The sequence below is a fragment of the Apteryx rowi genome, unplaced genomic scaffold (genome assembly GCF_003343035.1).
Source record: "Apteryx rowi isolate R43461 unplaced genomic scaffold, aptRow1 scaffold_419, whole genome shotgun sequence".
Lineage (NCBI taxonomy): Eukaryota > Metazoa > Chordata > Aves > Apterygiformes > Apterygidae > Apteryx > Apteryx rowi.
Window position 1 is genome coordinate 412,869 of NW_020450661.1, and position 22,718 is coordinate 435,586.

Consider the following 22,718-nt stretch of genomic DNA (forward strand, 5'->3'; position numbering starts at 1 on the left):
ACACAGAGTATTTCTCTTCTCAATTTCTGTCATGTTCCATTAAGAAGAGTGGGCCAGGATCAGGGGAGTTGAGCCGCCTTGGAGAAAAGAAGTTTTTATTCTGCAAGAAGAGTGTGGTGAGCTTTCAGCATAGCAGACAGCTGAGAAGGGAGCAGATCCACAGCCAGGACACTACGCTGGGTGGAAAGAGAGATGTCTCGGAGACCAGGGAAATTGCAGTTTGCTGCAACAGAGAGAGCTGCTGAACTAAAAGGAGCACAGTCTAGAAGCAAAACACACCTGATGCAGTGGAGAGGGAGATATTTGTTTATACACTTTTATTTGTGTTCTGCCCCAATTGGGTCACCTTGAGTTTCCTCTCCTTAAAATGCTAATTCTAGTTATAATAAATGTTAATTCTAGTTGTAATAAAATTGTAATAAAATCTCACTTTTCTGAGTTTAAGAGCCTTCCTGTCCTCTTTGAGGAGCTGTCTACAAGGAGATCTAGGAAGCTCCAGATCATCCCTTTTCTTGACCTGAGGTTCTTTGACAACTTGTGTCTTCTTCTAAGCAAGCAGTTGCAAATACTTTTTTTTTTATTGTACAGGCTACTAGTGTCTTCCCATTTCTAGAACATGGGAGAGATTAAAATATATCATGACCTTAGGTAATAGAGCAGCTTCACTTATAATTCAGTCTAAGAATATCTGTCTTACTTGAAAATGGCTATACTCTTAGGGTAAGAGGCTATGTTGCCTGCTTTAAAACTAGACCTAACTTATGAAGTTAAGTGGAGATTTCCATGATATCATGTTATTCAGGTCTTTAGCTGAGTCCTTCTATTTTAGCTTTTCTTTTAATTAGTATCTAAAATTACATGGTGTTCTCCAGAGCTGCAAGGAGTTGTGCATTGCTTGTGGATAACTCCACAAAGTTCTTGGGTATCTCAGTTCCCAAATTGGAGAATTTAAGTTTTTTCAGTATGCCATAACAATGGGTACCAGGAAGGTTGCTGGTTTTGACAGTAATTCTTCCTAAAGCACTAAACATTTTTATTTTTACTTGTTTTGCACCACATAAGATAGCTCAGTTGCAGGCTATGTTTTTGCTGTCCTTTCTGTACTCTCTAAACTCAGAGAYGGCGAGAGGGAGAATTTTGCAAGTTTTGGATGTCCAGTGGTGTCCCTAATAAGAGACTGGATTATAATTGGGGTCTGGTGGAAAGCACTCAAATTCCAGGTGTCCTAGTAGTCTCTTTATTTGATGAAGTAGTTGAATTTAGCTAAACAAAAAGTTGCTCAATCCAGATGAGAAGCATATGAGTGTAATTGCTGCTGTGACACTGGAGACACTTTTAGAGAATACAGAATTCTCCAAGAGAAACATGAAGCTCAACAGCAGGAGTTCATGGAGGGGAGGAGGGACATCAGAGGAGGCAGTGTAGGATCAAGGCAGGGGGTGAAGCAGTACGAGCCAAAACAATGCTCAGCATTTGAGGCAGATTGCATTGCTCTGCAGGCATTTGTGATGTATGCACAGCAAGGCCAAAGTAGATGACAGCAGCATCATTAGCTCAGAATAATTCCGCTTATGAGTGAGGGATAATATTGCAGCAGAACTGTTCAATTCAAATAGGATGCTTACATGGGTATCTCACTGACTTATCAAAATGTGGATGCATATCTTTAAGCAAGAAGCCGCAGGTATTCTGCAGGTAAATGGGTACAACTTAGGATTTATGGTTGTCTGATCCTCTCTGCTAAGCAAATAGCTGGGCAATCAAGTTACTTCTACTGAAAATWAGAATTCTTTCAATGTTAGAAGTTCGTAGCAGAATTCCTTATATTTGCAGATATACCACAAAAAAGGGAAGGATGAGAGGTGGTCTCCATACGGTTTGGCTTCTGACAGCTTCCATAGCTTAATACAACCTTGTATTCAGTAGCACTATGAAATGGTGGCTGCAAACCATGGCAGTATGCAAGCAGTAGCCTGTAGTCATTGTCCTAGATGAATCTTTGTACTATGAAGAAGTAGACAATATCTTCACAAAAATCTGAAAAGAGAGGAAGAACTAGTTGATCCTTTTGCCCAGGAAGCTCTTGGAGCACCTGCAACAGTAAGAAAGTTGAGAAAATGAGCTTTATTCTCCCCAAGGGCTTGCTGTCACTCACAGCTTCCAACAGCAGCACAGATGGCCTCAGATGTTAACGGAATATTGCTAGTTTTTAGGTTCATTGCTAGGTAACAAGAAGCTGTTTTTGCAATTTTCTTAAAATGAGTGGTGCGGAGACTCTCAAATTAATGCGGGTCACTTAGAGTTTGGACACTAAATTCTGACAAACTATTTGGTAATTACAGAGCATCAAGCTCTTGCCAAATTAGCATTTTGACAAGTGCTTTCTCTTCCTTATTATGCGACCACTATTTGGGCGTACCGCTTGTTATTTCTTGAGCAATGCTCTCAAACCTCAGGAATGTCAACCCTAGGACTGAAGAAAATTGTTAGTCTTACTTCCAATGTTGTTTTGCCTCAACTAGTTCTGGTACTTTAGGGATTCAATGTTATTAGTACTTTATTTTTTAATGTATTGAAGAGATACTAATGACTGCAGTCCACTGGCATCTGTTGAAAACTTAAGTTACTTCTGTCTGAATACTGAGCAGAAGTGTGAATACTAGTGATTCTCCTGCACTGCCTTATTGGAGAAAATATAAAGAGTGAATGGAAAAATTCTCCTGAATTCTCCTGAATATTGCTGTTTAACAATGTTGTTACAGGTCTCTATCTCTGGCAAAACAGTTCCCTCTTGAGGACCTCCTTGGGAACGGAGAGGAAAGGGGCAGGGGAAGGCAGGCTCAATAAAGGACACTGCAGAGTAAGAGTAATGCATCAGGTATCTCTCAGCTTGATAGACACTGTGAGAGTTAGGAAGCAGGGGAGGGGGAAGATGCCGTGCTTTAAGAAAAATAATTTTGTCTTTTCATTTTTCTTTCCTTAGCTGTAGCTGGGAACAAAACTGTGGCTGAACACAAGTTTCTACAAGGCTGCTTGTGGTCCTTGCACCTCAGTTACACTTCAGAGTCATATAATATTTTTTAATGAACAGAATATTTGTGTGTGTGTATATATATACACATACACACACATGTATATATGTGTGTACGTATTTAATACTTGCCTGATTAGATCCTTAAACCAGGAGGTAAGCTTAAGGTTCTTTTAAATTTCTTAAAGATTTCTTGATGTGGCTTATAAATGACTTCTGTACAACTCCTGTGTAAAACTCTGTAAAAAGTCAACTAATGGGGTCACTGCCTTGTAGAGACAACTTGCTCCATCACAATAATGTTTTTGTGGTACAAAACTGTGGTCAAGTTAATTCCGTCTGCCAAAACTTATTCCAGGTCTATATAACACAATTAATGTAGCTTTAGCACAAATACGTGTGATTTAGGGCATGTTGTAAGTACCTCTTGTTCCTCCTAGAATATTTAGCAGGACAAAAATCTACTGTGGACAGATGTCATTAGTTGTATAAGGACTTGCGTGTTTTCAGTATATTCATCAAAATTGAGGGCAACTGGGTATAAGAACATAACTTACAGACTTGTTTTCCTGGGAATGCTGGTGACAAGTACCTTTAATGGTAAGGTTTTTTTCACTTGGATAATTACAAAGCATGAAAATACAGTGTTTTAGCAATCTGTTATTTTTATAAGTATGTAGTTTTAAACTTCAAAAATTATCTATAATTTAGTAAGTAGAAACTTGTAAAATTGTATTTCTCTTGCTTAAGTTTCTACAGTTTTCATAATTGTTCAGTTCTAAGGCTTCAAAGTTTTCAAATTTACTGTAGAAGCCACTGAGCACATGAGTGTGCACTCTCACCTTTGGAGGGGTTCCGAAATATCCTGAGAGGAGAAGACAAAAACAGCCAGTTTTGCTCAGGTATTGCGACAGCCCCTTTCAGGTCATATAGCTTGAATGCCACTACTCATAGCCAACAAAAGAACTCTCATGGTCCAAATTCTGCCCTGATTTGAGTCGACGTGGTTGCATTGTAATGAAATTGTTTGATGGAAGGTTTTGCAAAGTTTGACTTGTAGGCAGTGCTGCTTATGGAGCTTAAAATAGACCTTTTTGTGCTGGAACACTGGCTGTGTTTGTACAATAATTTGCAATAATTACAAGGGACTTTCTGATTTTTCTGAAGTGATGGCAGTTGTGCCATAAGTCTATGTCCTTGTCTGAGAAGCTGTGTTTTTCAGTTTGGATTTGTTTTTGTTCTCTCCTCTGCAAACTGTCCTGCAGTAGCTAGACCTTTTTATTTGCTGGAATAGAGGCTACCATGAGTGTTGTAACTAGAAGAAATGCAATCTAACAGTGTGTCTTTGAGAATCAGCCACCTGTGTTGTGGGAATCGGTGCTTACTTTATTTGCTCTGAAGTCAGTGGGTATCTACAGTGAAATCCATTTCCAAATATATTTTTAGATATGTTGATTCTCCTCTTTGTCTGTATTTGATTCTTTTTTTTTTCTCCCATCTATGCCCTGAACTGTAGAATGCTGAGTAAGACCCACACATAATGAAAATATACTACATGATTTTTTTTTTTCCTCCCTTATTAGCTGGTAGAGTAGTATCCTGCTAGGAGCATGTTTAAGAACTGGCACTCTTTTAATATCTTTCAGTACAGTTCTAGTCATCCAAGAGATCTTCCTTGTGGATCCCGCTTGTGGTCTTTCTCTTTTTCTTTTTGCAACAAGGTAACTGAATAAATGTAAAACCCTTCCCATTTACTCAAATAATTGAATATGCTAGGCTCTAGTATGTTTTATCATGATTTCTCTCAAGTAGACTTTTTCTTTTCTGATAAATAAAATGCACCTGCGTTAAGCTGAAGCAAGCAAAACCAAATAATATTTTAAATATGTTGAAATCCTTTCAGACATATCAAACAATAAATTGATAACTGTATGGTCTTTGTCACAATACTTGTGACAGTCTCTATTCACAATTCTTGATATATTTTTTTTCTTTGTTTACCTTTAAAACCAATCACATAGAAGAGCTAGACCTGGGGAACTTTGAGAACTATTGGTTCATCCTCAGTTAAAAAGTCTTTGATCTTTTCCTTATGGTATAAGAATACATGCCGTCTGTATTTGCCTTTCATGGTACAAGGAGTGGTGTAGATATAGCCAAGAGCTAAAAAAGGCAGTAACTGGACTGAAGAAAATGGAACTGCATCAGGATTAGCTTCCTCAGTTACTAAAATATTAACCTGTATCAGGTTTTTCTAGTTTTCCACCTGGAATATATAGCAGATGTAGTGCTTGGCATCTATCTTTAATCAGCTGTATATGAATACTTATATTCTAAGGGTGGAAGGTTTTTTTAATAAAATTTTCGTTTTGTATCCTTGGATAATGAATGTACTACTGGATACTGCTTAATTAATGCTCTTTCAATTTTTTATGCATCGCTGATTTTTGTCTAGATAAGCTACTTGCTTTTATAGACATCCCTTTGAATTAGCAAACTTCTTTTCACTATGATAATCTTCTATCTTATAAATTAAACAACCCCACATTTTTTAACATCGGTTTGTACTTCAGACATTATTTCATAGTTTTTTAGGGAGTTGCTGGCTTTGAACTAGTTTATTTAAGAAAAGCAGATTACGTAGCCTTAACATTTTCAGTTCTGTTGCCAGCTGCAATTCAAACCCACGTGTTAGTTGACCAATGTTGCAGCCTTTTGAAGGCACCTTCCTTTTTCTTTCACTTTGTATCATTTAGAAATATTTTTCCAAAGGGAAACAGTTAGGTTCCTAATCCCATAAACCCATATCCCAATCCCATAATCCCACCCCTTGCTTCCTTTGCAAGAAGGAGAACCTAATCTGCAAAAAATGACACCGAATAGCCCCTTTTTTTACCAAAGTGAGGAGCTGACTGAATTTACATCAGCTCCACATTTCTGAAACGCCCATTACAATGACTCATATGCAATCCTTCTAAGGAGAGAAGAAGAATGTCTAAAAGGTAATGAAATGTGCGTTGAGCTGGAGCTAGAAAACATGGCAGGAAATCCTAAATTTGTCCCTACAGAAACCATGCGAATAACTAATGTTCTGTGGGGAAAAAAACATCTTTCTGGGTTGCTGTATGTAAACAGCTTATCACTGTTGTGTCCGTTATAAAGATTTAATGAAATTCTGTTGTTGTCAAACTTTTAAGCAGTGAGGCATACTGATTAAAAATGATTTCATTATTTTTTGGACATGTTGTTAAATCATTTTTTAAAAAATTATGAATAGTTGTCATTCATAAAAGAGAAGAACTTCCAGAAGTTTCTAACTAAGGCATGGTGGTTTATATAATGGCAAGTAGTTAGTGCGTGTGGCTTGACCCTACATTTTCTCTGGCCAGTATTGGGGAATCCTGTGCCTCAGTTAGCTCTGGGCAAATGCGTGACTTCCAGGATCTCTGGACTGCCCTACATCCTTGAACACTGTTAGTTCGTGTCTTGTAAAATGTCCATAAAAGTGCTTTCAGTCATATTTTTCATAGGTACATAGAAACTGGAGGGAAGAGGTGATTCTGTGTGTGTGTGTATGTGTGTATAATTTTTTTGTGTTCTGTGCAGCACCTCCCCAGGTCTACAAAAATGAAATGTATTTAGTGTCTTGGAGGGAACGGTAAGTAAATGTATTGCAATGCAAGTTGTACTTAACAGTTGCAATGAGGCTAGATGTAATACAAGATAAGTCATAGTTCTCAGGAGAGCAAAGTAAATGGGAAATTACTTTGAGCAGTGTTATACTTTGGCCAGAGAAATGGCTAAGTGGAAGCTCATAACTACTGTTTTATAGGTGATGGAAGTGGAATGAAAGGATATTTAATCTTATACAGACTAAGAACATAAGAGATTACTACCTGAGTCAGACCGGTGACCCATGTAGCCCGATACGCTGCCTCTGACAGAGGCACTAGGATGCGGATACAAGCCTGCTGCTTCCTGTGGCCCTTTCCCCTTGTACTCTTCCAGCATCCACAACTGTTGAATAAGAGTTTTTAGGAAGGTAGATCCTTGCCCAGTCATTTTACAGTTCACTTAAGGGCTTGTCATCCATGGCTGCATCTCATCCCTTGTTCAGCTGTTGGTGTTCTCTCTCTCCAAAGCCTCCTGTGTAGCACGTTCCAGAAGATCGCTGCCTGTGCAAAGGAGATTTTGTGGTGTTTTTTTTCCTTCTGTTTTGAAACAATCTCCTATAAATTTTGTTAAGCACCTCCAGTTCTTGTGTTTAGGCTAAACAGTGGTTTTGCATTTGATTTGTCCACCTCCTTCATGATTTTGTGAACTTCAGTCATATTCCCCCCTCAGCCTTCACCTCTCCAACTTGGAGTCCCAGCCTTTCTGGTSTTTCATCATAAGGCACCTGTCCACTGCCTCCTTCATTCTGGTTGCCCTTCTCTGTACCTTCTCTAATCCCAATGTGTCCTCTTGAGATGTGGAGAGCAGAGCTGAACCACTACCAAAGATGCAAATGCATCAGTTTTATGCAGTCAAAATGTCACTCTGCTTTCAGCATCCTTCCTGATGATGCCCAACATTTTGTTGGCTTTTTTAGCTGTCACTGGACTTTGAGCTAGGAATTATATGGGAGTTTGTAAGCAGTTGAGTGTTCAGTAATGTTAACTGTATTCAGACCATTGAGCGCTGAAGCCTTCCTTTTGATTTCTAGGAACAAGTGTGAGATGATACTCCTTTTACAAGTCCTCATGGGGTTTTATTTAGATACTCGGCAGCCTCTTACCTCCCTGCGAAGTATACCATTTTGTGTGCTCAGATCTGTCCCTTTCTTCTGTTGGCTTTTCAGAGTTCCTTAAAAAAGTGATGGAAGAACAGCAGAATAATTTAACAGCCCTGCATTTTGTATATCTTCCCTGTTTGAACTGCAACAAGCAGATAGGTCAGAATGTTTCTTGAATAAAATGAATTATTTTGAATTGAAGCCAGTCTGACTCCAGTTGTTTTCATGTTGATCTAGGTATATTTTATAGTGTTTTTTTCCCCTGAAATTTATTACACAGAATGGTATGTGTGGAAAATACTGTCATGCAGTAATAAGTATCACATGATTTAGTTACATGTGGACGTAAGTCAGCAATGTGCCCTCGCTGCAGTGAAGGTAAACTGCATAAGGGGCTACATTAGCAAGAGCTAAGCCAGCAAGTCAAGGGAAGTGATCTGGTTCCCTCTACATAGCATTAATGAGCCCACATCTGGAGTATTGTGTCCTGTTTTTTCTCCTGCTCTGCCCAATGTAAGAGAGATGTTAGCAAACGGAGAGGGTCTAGCAAAGACCTCGTAAGACGTTTTGGGGACTGGTGCACATGACGTTCCTGGGAAGGCTGGGGAAGCGAGGCTTATTTTGCCCGGAGAAGAAAAGTGTATTGGGGAATCCAATTACAGTTTTCCACTATCAAAAGAGAGGTTACAGAGAAAACGGAAATAAACTTCTCTCAGAGGTGCACAGTGAAAGGACAGGAGGCAGTCTTGACAAGATATGACAGGGGAAACTTCTGACAGGATATAAGGAAAAATATTTTCACTGTGAGACTGATTAAGTACTGGAACAGGTTATCCAGAGAACTTGGAGACTTCCAAAATTTGACTGGACAAGACTCTGAGCAACCTGGTCTAACTTTGAAGCTAGCATTGCTTTGAACAGGTTGGAATAGATGACTTCATCCTATCTAAATTTTTTTCTTTGAGTCTGTGTTTGAAAATAGATTGTGAGACATTGCTAAAATGTCTGTGTTGTTAGAGCACGCTGGAATCTGTAGAGAACATCTATCCCATTTACAAATGGATAATTTTAGCTGGAAATCTGAACTTCCAGCAATGTTTTGCAGTTGTCCTAGGATCTTGGCATTCTTAGTGACAAATATTGACCCAATAAGCTGCTTTTCAAAACAGTGGGCAAGAGGTAGTTATAATTCAGTAATAACTACCTGAGGATCTAGGTTCATTCATAACTTCCTCAAGTGTTATGACATCCAGGTGTAAAATATCTTTCTAGTTTCTTTGCAGGAAGTAAATCAGGCTTAAATGTGCTCGTAAGCACTGGGGGGGGGGGCAGTAGTTTACAGTACTTTTTGGTCAGTGTTCATGGATGTGGGAGTTGTACTCTGAAGACTTGTACACTCAGACTTCGGAGCCTCTGTATCAAACTTCTCTCAAAGTTACCCAGCCTTATTCAAACCCTAGTAACTTCATCTGTCACTGAGTTAACACCGAGAAGTTTTCAAAATCCTGTGCTTTGTTCTCAAGGTGAACTTCAAATCTCTTTGGGAATATGGTGTCAAACCCCTGTCAGAACAGATCCTGCCGGGACTGTGTGCCAGGCTGCACAGTTTGGCATGCAGCCAGAACTGTGTTTAAGTTAACATATCCTACATGGATRTTTTGTCTTTGGGAATGCTTTGGGCTTTAGGCCATTTCCAGGACCACCCACTCAGGTAAGTGTAGATATTAGCAGTGATGTTCTCAGGCAAGTGGTAGCTGGCTTTAGTAAAAAGTTTGGCACCTTGACAGGAACTTATTCCTTCTTGATTAACGTACACTTAGTACTAACTGACTGCCTAAGATGCTGGATTTATAAAATAAAAGGTCATAAATTTATATGATCTCCTGCTGTTTCTCTGTGTGTGTATATATAGGATGACAAAGAAGCCAACAAACCCGTGCCAAACAAAGGAGACCATGGACTAGGAAATGAGAAGTTCAAACCCGTGGTACCTTGGCCTCATGTTGAAGGTGTGGAAGTGGACTTGGAATCCATTCGAAGAAAAAATAAGGCCAAAAATGAACTAGAACATCATGCTGGTGGTGATAACAATCAGCAAAACATCATCCAGAGGCAGTATCTCACATTTAAGCCTCAGACATTTGTATACAGAGATCCTGTTTTACGACCTGGAGTCCTTGGTAATTTTGAACCCAAAGAGCCTGAGCCTCATGGAGTTGTTGGTGGCCCTGGAGAGGAAGCAAAGCCATATGTTTTAGGACCAGATTACAAAGAATCCATTCAAGCCAGCATTAAAGAGTTTGGGTTTAATATGGTGGCAAGTGATATGATCTCACTAGATCGGAGCGTTAATGACTTGCGTCAGGAAGAGTAAGCAGACTTTTTGTTTTATTTTAGTTATGTTTTTATGAGATTTGATTATTTTCTTTCCACAGATCTTAATCGATGCTTAAAATAATACTATTAATTAGACCAAATATCTAAGGCTGCTTTTTTTGTCTTGGCAGGCAAGAGTGCTGTACTATACCAAATGTTTCCATATATTATTCTTAATGCTGTTTCTCTTAATCCTTTCATAAATACTTAATCTATATTGATTTTCCTCTGAAGTCATCCATTTTAGTGTCTAATTGCACATATTTGAATGTTCCAGGTCCAACCACAGTCTTCACTCTTATCTTCTTTTTTAATCTATAACTTCTTAAGATTTGTTTTTAAGAATGCTTTTTCTTTATTATTTCATGCAGAAGTTCATATACTACAGTTAATTGTTAAGTTTGGGGTTCACCCCAGCGCTTAAAAAAGAAAAGAAAACAAAAAAGCCCCTAAAACACAAAAACTCTCACAAAGAAAAAGAGAGAGAGAACTGAAATGAAAGAATATTATTCCCTCCAAATAGCTCTGCTTAACTGCCTGCATTAGCAGAAGTATAGATCTGCCATCGTGGCAGAATTTGGGGCTGATGGCAGAGTAGGCTTCTAGCAGTTTCACACTGTGTTTGTCATAAACAAGAAAGCAATCTTAGAAAATTAATTTTTTACTTGATTTTGGAGAGGGTGATCTAGTTTGGGGTGTGGGAATTTTGGGAAGATATTCACATTTACTCCATGAGTATGATTACTAACAGGTTTACACAGTCTCTACTAGTCTTTAATTTACAAGCTGGAGCCAAATTTGCTCTCAGGCTAGTCTGCATTTGATATAATTTTCCTTGTTGAATCTCAAGGAAAGGTCTCTGAGCAAACTGTTTGTTTGGTTTTGCTATTGGTATTGTTTTGCATTTGGGGGAGGGGGAGCTGTATGAATTTAAGTACAAAAGGAGGGTACTTGCCTGCTTTCACTTTTCTCTCCCCCCTAGCTATGGAGCTATGCCAATCCCAGGATTTGGTGCCAAGCTCAGGGTGGAATGTTTCCAGCTGTGGCAGTCGATCTGTTTGGTTGGTCAGTGGTTGGTTGCTGCGACTCCACAGTGGCCTTCTCTAAAGAGTGTTTTTCCATTTTGTGAGGTCGGGCAGGACTGGCCAGCTGGTAGTCTGACTCATGCTTCTGTGTGTACCGTTGTTGGAATTTACTACTGGAAATGAGTGAAATACGGAGTACAGCAATCCCCTTTCTTCACACCATGTTCCTTGGGTGATTTACTACAGGTGTTTCCATCTGCTTGCCGTTTGAGGACAGAACCGAGTCTATCAGCTGCGAGTAGCTGTGTCCTGAAATTCACTTTCAGTTTCTTCCTTCGCTGAGGCCAGCAGTTGGAACTCTGTGCTGGAGAGGTTTTCTGAAGGGGAAGAAATAATCTCAATAATCTGCCCTGGATTTCTTTAAAGAGGTTATTCCCTAGATACCGCTCCCTCTACTGAGGTATTTGCAGCCACTGCAGCCCCTTTGTAAGAAATGGCTGGACTAAGAAAATTCACAAAGGAAAACTATTTCCTCTTGAGGTGCTATGATTTACTGAGCAGGGTGAAGCTGACATCAGAGTTAAGGTTAGCAGAGTTCATCTTGGGTCTGCCTTCCCTAGAGAGAGGAGGGAGATGGAAGCACGTTCCCCTCCTAGTTCTCCTCTCTGCAAGGGCAGCAAGGCTGAAATGGCAATGTGGTTTATGAAGAGGGAACCGGACTGCCTCTGTCCAAGCTATTAACCATATCTTTGGTAGCAGAACTCAATTATTTCCTCCCTCCCTCTTTTCCCAAGGTGCAGGTGGAGGGGACCAGAGAGCTGCCAGATAGTTCCAGACCCATAATTTCCTGAAATATTTTTGGCATAATCTCTGAGTTTATCTTTACTGCTGATCTAAAGGAGAGTTATAGAGAGAAATTCCCCCAAAAGAAYTGAGTAAGTATTTTGCATACTTTCAGGAATAGGAGGGACAGCTATGTGACTAAGCAGAGCAGAAAAGATGAGCCGGAGAAACCATTGTTTCCTCCCAAATAACATTTGCAGATGTGTCTTCCATGGGGATTAAAGCCAGTAGCTCAAATAAAAGTTAGGCTTTATTATTTAATAGTCTATTTTAAACAAGCAAACAAAACAACACTAGAAACTACATTAACAAAACAATCTCTCAGGCAACATTATATCAAATGTTTTGTCTGTTGACTACTCAGGATGTTTGCAATTGCCCTAAATAGGTTAAAGCTTTATGGCTTTCACATGCCACCTGGGAAAGGCAGAAGAGAGGAAAAGCAGGCTATGATTGGCTGATATTGCTATATGCTTCCAGGCATCAACATACTCACTGTCTTGCCCTTCTCCCTGATACTGGGGAGGAACGCAGCAGCCTGTGTTTGGGAGAACCAGCAGACAGCAGATTGGACCCACCGTTTTTCCCTCCCTTTTCCTCCCACTGATTTCTGTTTAGTAAGTCCAGAAGCCTTTTGCATGGTAAGACTGGTTAGCATTCAGTTTAATCCTACCAAAGAAAAGTATAATCATCCTTTTTGGCTGCCAGAATCTTGGCATTGCTAATTGAGGAAGATCTTCCAGGCAGAGACTGGGTTACTCGTTCAGAGGCATTCAAATCCAGGTATACATCACCTCAGCCTTCTCCTTCAGGCATAAAAAATCTTAAACATCATCAGTCTCAACAATCAGATTTGTTCAGTGAAGTATGTCAAATGCTTTCCCAGGCAGTGTAATATGAGTGAAATAGTACTGCAGGAATGCTCTCTCTCAGCTTAAAAATCATGTAGCCRTAGGGCTTGCCCCTGCTGGAAGGGGAAGAGGGAAGAAATACCAATAAAGGAGGATTCGATCCTGTTATGTTTAGATTTGTATTTTTGAGTCAGATACGTTGCCAAGATGAATTGCCAACTGCATTTACTGATTGAGTAGGAACGTTACCGGTGGCTCTGAGCAGTCTCAGCTGCCATAAAAAGCCTTAACTCTTGTTGTGCCCTGTAGAGAGGAATAGTGTTGGGTGGCGTGTTGAAACAGTTTTTCAGGTACATCAGAATACATTGCTTTTGCCAGTACTGCATACTCTTGCCTCAGAGCTGTCTACATGTGTTTTAACTAGTCTGTTTTGAAGTTGAAGCCAAGCGCTTCCATTGGCGTACAATGAATTTGGCTTGGTTAAATAAAGTCAAGAACATATAGGGATACCTAAAAGTCTGTATACAAAATTTCAGAGACACCATCATCTCATTTCAGCCTTCTAGCACTCTGCAGAGGGGCCAAGAGAGCTTTAAACTAGTTCAGATCAGAGCATTGCTGGTTTCGCACCTTATTTCTCATTGCAGAGAAGTTGGAGCAAGTTTATCAGGCCCTATCCAAAACCTCTGTATAGTTTCTGAAAGAAAGCTTTTTCTTAATACATGGTGATTTTGTCTGTTTTTGAACTTTTTTTTTTTAATTATTATTATGCAGGTAGATGGCAGCCTTTTACTTCTCAGAGCAGTCATATATATTGCATTTTACGTGGTGTCCCATGGTTTTTTTGTGATCAGGGTCTATGTAGAGATGTAGCCGATGTAAAAACAGAGAGGTAAAGTTTGCGGATGATCTTAGATTCAAGATAAACACCCCATGCTAGGGAAATAAAAAGTAGACCTGGGCTGGCCATGAATGCTGCCAGGTACAAGGTGTGTCCTCCYGGAAAGATCTTAACAGAATTGCTCTAGGGAGAACAAAAACTGGGTTTTGGTTTCAGACATGAGCCTCTTCTCCATAGTTTAAGTATAAAGCTGTACAGGGTCTGACCAGAGATCCATTTTCTCCAATACTCTGTCTCTAGCTGTGGCCAATAGCAGATGCTCAGAAGAAAACATATAGGAATGGAGCAAGTATTCCTCCCTGGCAACCAGTGGACTTGGGTTTCTTGAGCCAGAAATTGCAACAGGATCGTCATGCTTCATAGACCTTTCCCTATGCACTGACTTGTCTTTTAAGTGCATATATCATTTTGGAATTCATGGCATCCTGAGTCAATGACTTCTCTTTTTCCAGGCTGAAGAATGTGGTGTTTGTTTAATCTCTCCTCATGGCTATGGTCATGTACCTCTGTTACTTTGCCACCCTCTCTCATAGCTTTGCTATTTCTACTAAAATTTCCGAGGTGGAGTGATTGGATGCAGTATTCCAGCTGAGGGAATATCATAGATATCTGCACAAAGCCATTGTATAAATGTTCTGTATTCCTCTCCTTATTATTCCTACCATTCTCTTTGCCCTTTGATCAGCTCTGAGCTAAAATGTTCAAAGAACTGTCCACATTTGACTCCAAGATTTTTTGAGTGATAGTAACGTATTTAGGTTCTATCACTGAATATATACAGTAAGTTTCTTCTGACACTCCTTATACATTAAATTTGCACTCATGATGAGTTCTCCTGCCTGTTGTTTGCCTGGTTAGCGTCCTTGAATTTTTCTGCAGCTTTTTACAGTTGTTTTAAGCATAGCTACCAAGACTGTTTTTGTATTGTTCAAGAATGACCTGGAAGAGGGGTTGGACAGCTGGGATCCCAGCACAGATGCTTATGTGTTACAGTCACAGACTCCCTTCAGTGTAAAAATTGTGTACTTGTTCCTATTTCTTAAGTGGTTATTAATATAAGAGAAGATCTTCCATCTTATCCCACCATACTTTGATTTCTTTACAAGCAAAGTTCTTTGGGAAAGAACCTTGTCAAAGGCTTTTTAGAAGTTCAGTTACTCTATTAATAGACTCACCCTTGTCCATATCTTTTTTTGATTCCTTCAAAAGATTGTAATAGGTTTCTGTGGCATGGCTTTCTTCCACAACAGCTATTTCTGTGGTTTACTAATTCTGTTCTTTGTTATAGCTTCTATTCAGCACAGACGTCAGACTTACTAGTCTGCAATTTTTTGGGTCCCCAGGGCCCTTTTATAAAAATTGATGTCATATTTTCCTCCTTACGTTCTTTCGATAACAAGGCTGGTGTCAGCAGAAGTTATATGCCACAACAGTTTGTCAATTTGTGTTGCATTCTTCTAGAAATACTGGGTGTATAAAGAAAGAAAAAAGCAATTAGACTGCTCATAGCAGAAAAATCCAATAAAAGCTATCATACAGATATTGTCTGTTATCTCCGTATTACGAAGTCCCTAAGCTTTGGATAGCTGAAGATAGAAGCGTATACTGGGAAGTATTGCTGTATGCTTGCCCTGTTCTTATACTCTTCCCTAAGTATGTGGCATTGGTCGTTGTTAAGAGTTCAATGGAAATAACTAATTTAGGTTTCTTGCTGTAACTTTACCTTCTGAAGTGGTCTTTTTTCATTTGGATCATCTATCACCCCACCAGACTTTCTGGCAGGTGTCCTACTTCTGATGTTTTAAAAATATTTCAATAGCAGCTTTTATACRTCAGTACGTTATATTTCTCAAGGTCTCTTTTTCATCTGCCTTATTATTTACATTCAGTTTGCCTGAATTAGTACTCATTTTTATTTTCCTTTTTTGGACATCACCCAGTGTGTTTGAAGAATGTCTTTTTTTACTGCTAACAGTATCTGGTTTTTGATGATGCTGGCTTTCCTAGTTCCTTTTTAGTGTGTGGGGTTTTTTTGTTTTGTTTTGTTTTTTATGATTAATGGTAAACACTTACTCTCAGTTTCTACTATGATGTCTTTCAAAAAACCTCTTTGCTACCTGAAAGCATTTTATCTTTTTCTTTTTAACAAGCCTGCTCACTTCTATATAGTTCCTCTTTTCAAAAGGAAGTGTTACTAGGACACCTCTTCTTGGTGTTGGAACTTGATTGTGCTATGGCTATAACTACAGAATGTCTCCTAAATAGTTATATCTTTAACTGAGTTCCACATAGTGCTGAGGACTAAAAAAACTTGTTTCTTCTCTTGTGTGTTCTCTGACTTGCTGCTCCCTGGAAACACTAACTAATGGTGCCTAAAGCATTCATCTCTGGAGTATGATTTATATTTACTATGTCTCCTGAGAGAACGGAAGTCTCCTGCTTATGTTTTCTATGTTCTCAAGTGCTTTGATTCCTCTGTAGGTATCACARCTGCTGTTGCAGCCCTGGTTGGATCGCCAGTGCTTCTGCTCAGTTGTATCAGTGGCTCCCCCTTGCCCGCTTGCTAAAAGGTCCCTGTAGTATTTTAGCTGCGGTGATCTGGTTCTGATTTATTTTAGAGAAGGCAATCCTTCCTGGATAAAGTTAATTAATTCAAAAAATTTCCCCAGGTACTAATGAATTTAAAGTATGCTGTTCTACACCATTTTCTCAACCAGGTGCTGAAGCTCTTCTTTTTTCACCGTTGTCTAGTAATTCAGTAAATCCAGATATTCTCTCCTTCTTTCCACCTGGAAACAATAAATAAATTGTCTGTGCCCTCTCAGTCTCATGACTCAGGATRTGAGATGCTGAGCAAGTCCTTGGGCCAGGCCCCTGTTGTATTTCTTCCAATCTGTTTTATTACTTCCTATGATAAAGCTAAAGGAATGACAAAACAGGCACAGTACTAGCCAGAGAGGCTGAGACATTTGGAGCTGGGGGCAAAAGCACAACTGAAGAGACATGTTGTTGTGAGATCAGCCCTTCAGTTCAACAGGTTTAAAATACATACTTATGTGAAGTGATTTTTGTTCTTAGAAGCCCAATTTCTGCTTGCTTGCATGAAGGCTGTAGTTAACCGTCATGTCAAATCAGTGAAATATATTCTTTTTTAAGTTCTCATGGAAGGCATTAGTTCTGCTATATGATTATCTAAGCAGAAACCACTGTATAATATTCTCACTATATTTGAAAGAATTTAGTACAAATCCCAGGGTTAAATGCTCTCATTGTGCATCAGCCTCATTCTGACTAGGATGAGTCAAATTGCATTTTGTTTGTTACATCATTACCTTAAATGAATCCTTGCAGGAGGTAGCCTTATGCTTTTTATTCCCAGGGGCTATCGTTAGTAGCTGGATTGTTGGGGGAGAAGGTGCTCTTTGGAGTTAGGAACTTCATCATGGTCAGGCATGATGTACCCTTCATAAAACCATGCTGGCTCTTCCCGATCACTTTCTTGTCCTTCATGTGCTTGGGAACAGCTTCCAGCAGGATATGTTCCATAATCTTTCCAGGGGCTGAGGTTAGGCTGGCTGGCCTCTATTTCCCTGGATCCTCCCTCTTGCCCTTTCTGAAGGTTGGCATGGTATTTGCCTTTTCCAGTCTTCAGGAACCTCCCTCAAGCACACAGGACCTTTCAAAAATGATAGACAGTGACCTCACAGTGACATCAGCAAGCTCCCTCAGCACCCTTTGGTGCAGCCCATCTCATCCCATGGACTTGTGCCTATCCAGTTTGCTGTGTACGGCCATTTGGAGTGGTCCCCAACGCAATTTTCCTCTACAGTGGATATTGCTTCACTTCAGCAGACTTTGCYGCTGGACACAGGGGACTTGTGAGTTGTGACAGCAGACCTTGCCAAGAAAGACTGAGGGAAGCAAGATGTTGAGTATCTCAGTCTTTTCTGTGTCCTTTGACACTAGGTCCCACCTCATTCAGCAGTGAATCTGCATTTTAATTTTTTTTCTTTTGTCTATAAACCTTCTTGTTTCTCTTTCAGTCTCTCACGAATTTCAACTCCACCTGAGCTTTGCCTTCCTGAATGCTATCTGCATTTGCTCAAGCAATATTTCTGTATTCCTTCTAGGCAGCCTATCCCCGCTTCTACCTTTCCTATTCTTCCTTTTTGCATTTGAACTGAGTCAGGAGTTCCCCTTTTGGCCAGGCTGGCTTTCTGCCATGCCCGTGTGGCTTCCTGCACATGGCAATGGGCTATTCTTGTGTTTGGGGGAGGTTGGCCTGGAAGATCCAGCCTTTCCTGGGGCCCTTTGGCAAAGGTGTAACACCTGAAATCATGAGCTTGTCATGGCAGGTGTTGGGAAACGTTTTAATAATGGGTTTCCTTATTTAAAAAAAAAAAGATGGGGGGGGATCAAAAAGGAAGACAAAACTGCCTGATGACAGATGTACTGATGAATCTTTATGAAACTCTGAGAAGAGGCAGTATGGTGTGTGTGGTCCATTTCAAGAGCTGCGCCTGGTTACACAAGACCAAAGCAATGTGACTTGTTCCAGAGAATCTCTATTCCTAAAAAAAACCAAACCAAACAAAACAAAAAAACCCACCCTACAGTACATTAGTTACAATAGTTTCTCTGCAATTTCTTTTATCTCAGAACCATTAGAAAAAAGCACATGTTTTCTTTTTGAAATCTTGTTACTTCAGAACAGCCCCCATCCACATCTGCTTTTCCCATGTGTATGCTTTGCTAGGCTTAGATCATTCTTTTGTTTCATATTGCACTTTGGGTTGAAATTTAATTCAAGAAGCATTCTCTTAACATATATCATAAGTGATGTCCTTTGAAACTCTCTGTCTGTCCTGTTAACTAAATTACGTTATTTTAGAGCCCTTAAGCCAGGGATGTTCATACTGTTGATCARATTTTATTCCAGGATAATTAACTATGTTGGCTGTAAGAAAGGATCAGTACTCAGCATGTTTTGCTAAAACTTGATATGCTGCTGTTATTCAACCAATAGAAGACTTGCTTACAAGTTACTTGTATTGACCTGGAGGGTTTTAGTATTATGATTCTATTTGTGCTAGATTTTTGGGCAGCCTCTTTTGATGAATGTTGCAAGAATTTTATCCTGACTAGTTTGACTGGGAGAGGAAACACCCTGACTCTATATGAATGTTTATGACATGAAACAAATTAATCTGTTACTGAATTTTTTTCAGTATCTGTATTGGCTGTATTGTATGTAACCCAAATACCTCAGGCTGCAGCCAGATTAGAAGGTTCTGCACCGATCTGACCACAGCATTTCTAGCGTGGTTTACTGACAAGAGCTACATTTCATAAGCTGCTATTTAAAAGCTGTGAATTGAGACTAGCTATTTTGCTGCTCTTTTGTGGCATAACCTACTACCCCCTTTATTTTCATGGTAAGACGTGGTGTGCATTTTCTGGCAATGGTTTGTGTTGTTCTGGTGGAAGTACACTAGAGAGTAATTTTATATTAGATAACTGCAGTCTTTACACTAGCACAATCCAGAATTTTAACTGCATCACCCACACATCTGTCAGTCTGATCATGGCAGAACAAATATTTTAAAATGTTTTTTTCCTTCCATGGATCGTCCCCTTTTGGTTTTCCCTTTTAATGACATTATTGCTGTTACAGGGCAGGTCCTCTGGACTGTACACATTCATACTTGAATTACTGGATCTGTTACTGTAGATAAACATTTTATTTTAAACAAAACTAATGGCAAAAARCTTTTGTTGAAAAATCTGAAAAAATAACTCTTCCTTGCTTGAGTACAATGTTCCTTGTGTACAGAAATGTATTTTTGGATAACTGTTCTTTTAACCTTGTTTATGTTTTACAAGTTTTACTTTTAAAATGTCAGTTGCTTATCATAGTAAAATTGTGTATGACTCTCTAAAAATAAAATGTTACCTTATTTTTAAATACCAGGCTGTACCTAATCCTACTGTTGTAGGAAAAATTATAGTTAGGTTTCTTACAGCTAGTCTGAATCAGAAGCAGTAATTCATTACAAGGCTTCTGAAAGCCTTGTAATCACTCTCAACATTTTTATAAAACAGTATTTTGATAGTCAAATCAAAAGTGAATGAGAATTGGCTTGTTCTTAAAATTATAAATGTAGTTTTGAAGGGAGTGGTTTTTTTTTCTCTCTCTCTCTTTCTACTACAAACAGAGGAGGGAATTCTTGCCAAAAATAGAGTTCTGAGTTTACTTAATATAGACACACATACAGAGCTATGTGTTAGTTTAAGTTATTTTTTCTGTTGTAGTTTGGTGAAGACTGCCCTTTTATTTGGTCCAAGTGTTATTACAGATGTCAGACTGCTGTATCAAATTTCCCTTCAAGTCCAGCACTAAAAAAAAGTCTTTAGTTATAAACAATTACTCAAGATGCTAAATAAGGCAGATTAATCTTGGCTGCTTATTAGAAATGGATGGTCTTTTTATGCTGGGTGAATAACATGAATTTAATATGTTCTCTACAGCATTTAGTTATCCAGTCAATCACRTCATCACTAAGGAGATTCCACAGAAAAGCTCTGGAGTGGAGCCTGCTTTCTTCAGGAATGTGATTAATTGCTTAATTATAGCACTGTACAAATTACATATTTGATACTGCTATATGAAATACCAACAGTAATTACTGAAAGCTTATCTTTGTCCTTGGAAATAGAGCATTAGGGACTTGGTTTCATTTCACATGATTCCTTGGGAAAAATCTTTTCTTCAAGTGTTACAGCACACTGTAACAGTCCTCTAACTAACAAAACTAATTTTTGTAGTATGCACATAAATCTTTGTGTGCTTTACTGGGGCCTAGGATTGAGATCAGATGAATTATAGTGGTCAAACTAAATCAAGAAGGCTAGGCTTTTGACTGCAAGTTATCAGCCGCCTTACTGTTGGCAAGATTCCTAGATGGAAAAAAAAAGTGCTTAAAATATAATTAGTGATGTATTTGTCAGAGCATCTCCTAGTGGTCGGGACAGCTTAGAATTCCAGGCATTGTCCTCAGGGAAAACAAGCATTTTCTGTTAACTTTTCAGCTCCCAATAGTGAAAACTGTCCTGAAGATAGATCCCATGTGTGTTTAATGTCGCCTGCTAGCATTCTGAATTTTAAATTTCAACATATAAATAATTCGCCCTAAGAGCAGAAAGAAGTTGACACAGGCACTGGATAAGGTATCTGTAACTAGATTTACTTACCTATATGTGTGCAGTCTGAAAGGAGAGGACTAAGCTCTAAACAAACTCCCTTTTCAAAAAAATGTATAGCGCAGCACTTGGAGGTCTCCAGGTGGGGTGTATTCGAGTCCTACCTTAAACCTTGACTTTGGAGGAGTGGGGAGGGAGCAGCAGTATGAGGCGTTTCCTGTAGCTGTTTGTGTGGCCTTCCAACCACCGTCCTTGTTCATATAAATTTGGGGGCAAATGGAGGAAGCAGTCTGTCAAATGCATTGTAATCTGAATGCAAACCCAAAAAATTAGAATACCTTATGCTCTGTCATGTTTCTGTTACCCAGACTTATTATGTTAAAGCATTTAAATAAACTTACATGGTATAAATTGTGATTCAGTACTGAGCATGGACAGGGACTTCAGGGTTTAATAGCTGATGAGCGAGGCACGGTAGAAATATTAGATATTTCCTTGGGACTGAACCCGCTGCCCCTTTCTAGCTTTTTGTTTCTTATATTAGGTAAAACCTGTCAGTGGTTGATAAATCCAGTTATGCACATCTAGGATTCTTTTGAGTTGTACATAGGCAAATGCATCGAGTAGTAACTTCCTAAACAGTGCTTACCTAGTAGGAGAAATGGCAAGAATTGCCATATACCTCAAGTTTTTAGCATCTCATCAATATTTTCTGGCAATTTTTTTAAGCTCTGTTTCTGTTAGAGCAGCTCAAAGTGTGAGAAAAGTACAAGCACTACAAAACAATTATCAGCAGGTGGTGTATAATCTCAAACCGCTATAAACATGAAATACAACTTAAAATACAATTTAAAATTGTGAGCAGTTTTATATTAATGCAAAGAGTTTTATATTAATGCAAAGGAGAGCTTATCATTTTAATGTCTTAATTACACATTCACAAAGACTTGATAATATAAATGCTAGATTGAGACCTTCAGCTTTTTACTGATTCAGGGCTCAGCTTGAAATGGAACTGATTAGTGCTTCTTAGGATTTGTCTCCTGGAGCAGTTACAGGAATTCAATGGCAATGACGGCAACCTGCTGTCTCAGAGAAATCTGTGCTGCTGCATTTTGTTCTGAGTACGCAAGAATAGTGCTTTAATATTAGGGACAAAATGCAGAGAGAGACCTGATGCACCTTTGGTAAACACTATGCTAGTTCGGTATCTGACCCAAGGAAAATAGTTTCAGGAAGGAAGGCTGGTTGTGGCTGCATGCTCTTTTACTGTTCCATAGCATTTAAGTGCTTGTATGCTAGGGAATTTAGAAATTCAAGATTATATGATAAACACTTGAGCTCAAGATCTCAAATTGCCCTCTAAGTACAAGTATCTTTCTGATTAGGGCTCACTCGTTTAAATGGCTGTCATGGTGCTGTCATTGCTCAGTTCTTGCATTTTTGCTTGATGGCTGGAGTGCTCTTCTAGAAGCAGCAGCCTATAGCTTGGGCTTTTTTTAGCCTGAGGAAATTTGAGCCTACATCTGCCACGGAGGTGATTGCTAACAGGGATTGCTAACGTGCAGTCCTTGGACTGTACACCCGCGATCAGATCTGTGGGGCCAGGAGGAGGTCAACAGGAGCAAGCCAAAGTCAGGGGCCTCATGCCTGGGGTACTTTAGCTGGACGAGCAGAAATTTCCTTGGGCAAGGAGAGCTCCAGTCCAGATCTCCAG

General features: G+C 39.3%; 1 protein-coding gene across 2 annotated transcripts in view; it reads left to right on the forward strand.

The window, feature by feature from the left end:
• The first annotated feature begins 3,108 nt into the window (after positions 1 to 3,108).
• Positions 3,109 to 22,718, forward strand: part of GALNT7 (polypeptide N-acetylgalactosaminyltransferase 7) — a 50,881-nt gene continuing 31,271 nt past the window's right edge. For both annotated transcript variants that reach the window (XM_026075993.1, XM_026075992.1), the window contains exons 1-2: positions 3,109 to 3,187; positions 9,718 to 10,175. In XM_026075993.1, coding sequence (XP_025931778.1) covers positions 3,131 to 3,187; positions 9,718 to 10,175 — 515 coding nt within the window. In that variant the 5' untranslated portion in view covers positions 3,109 to 3,130. The remainder of the gene's footprint in view (positions 3,188 to 9,717; positions 10,176 to 22,718) is intronic.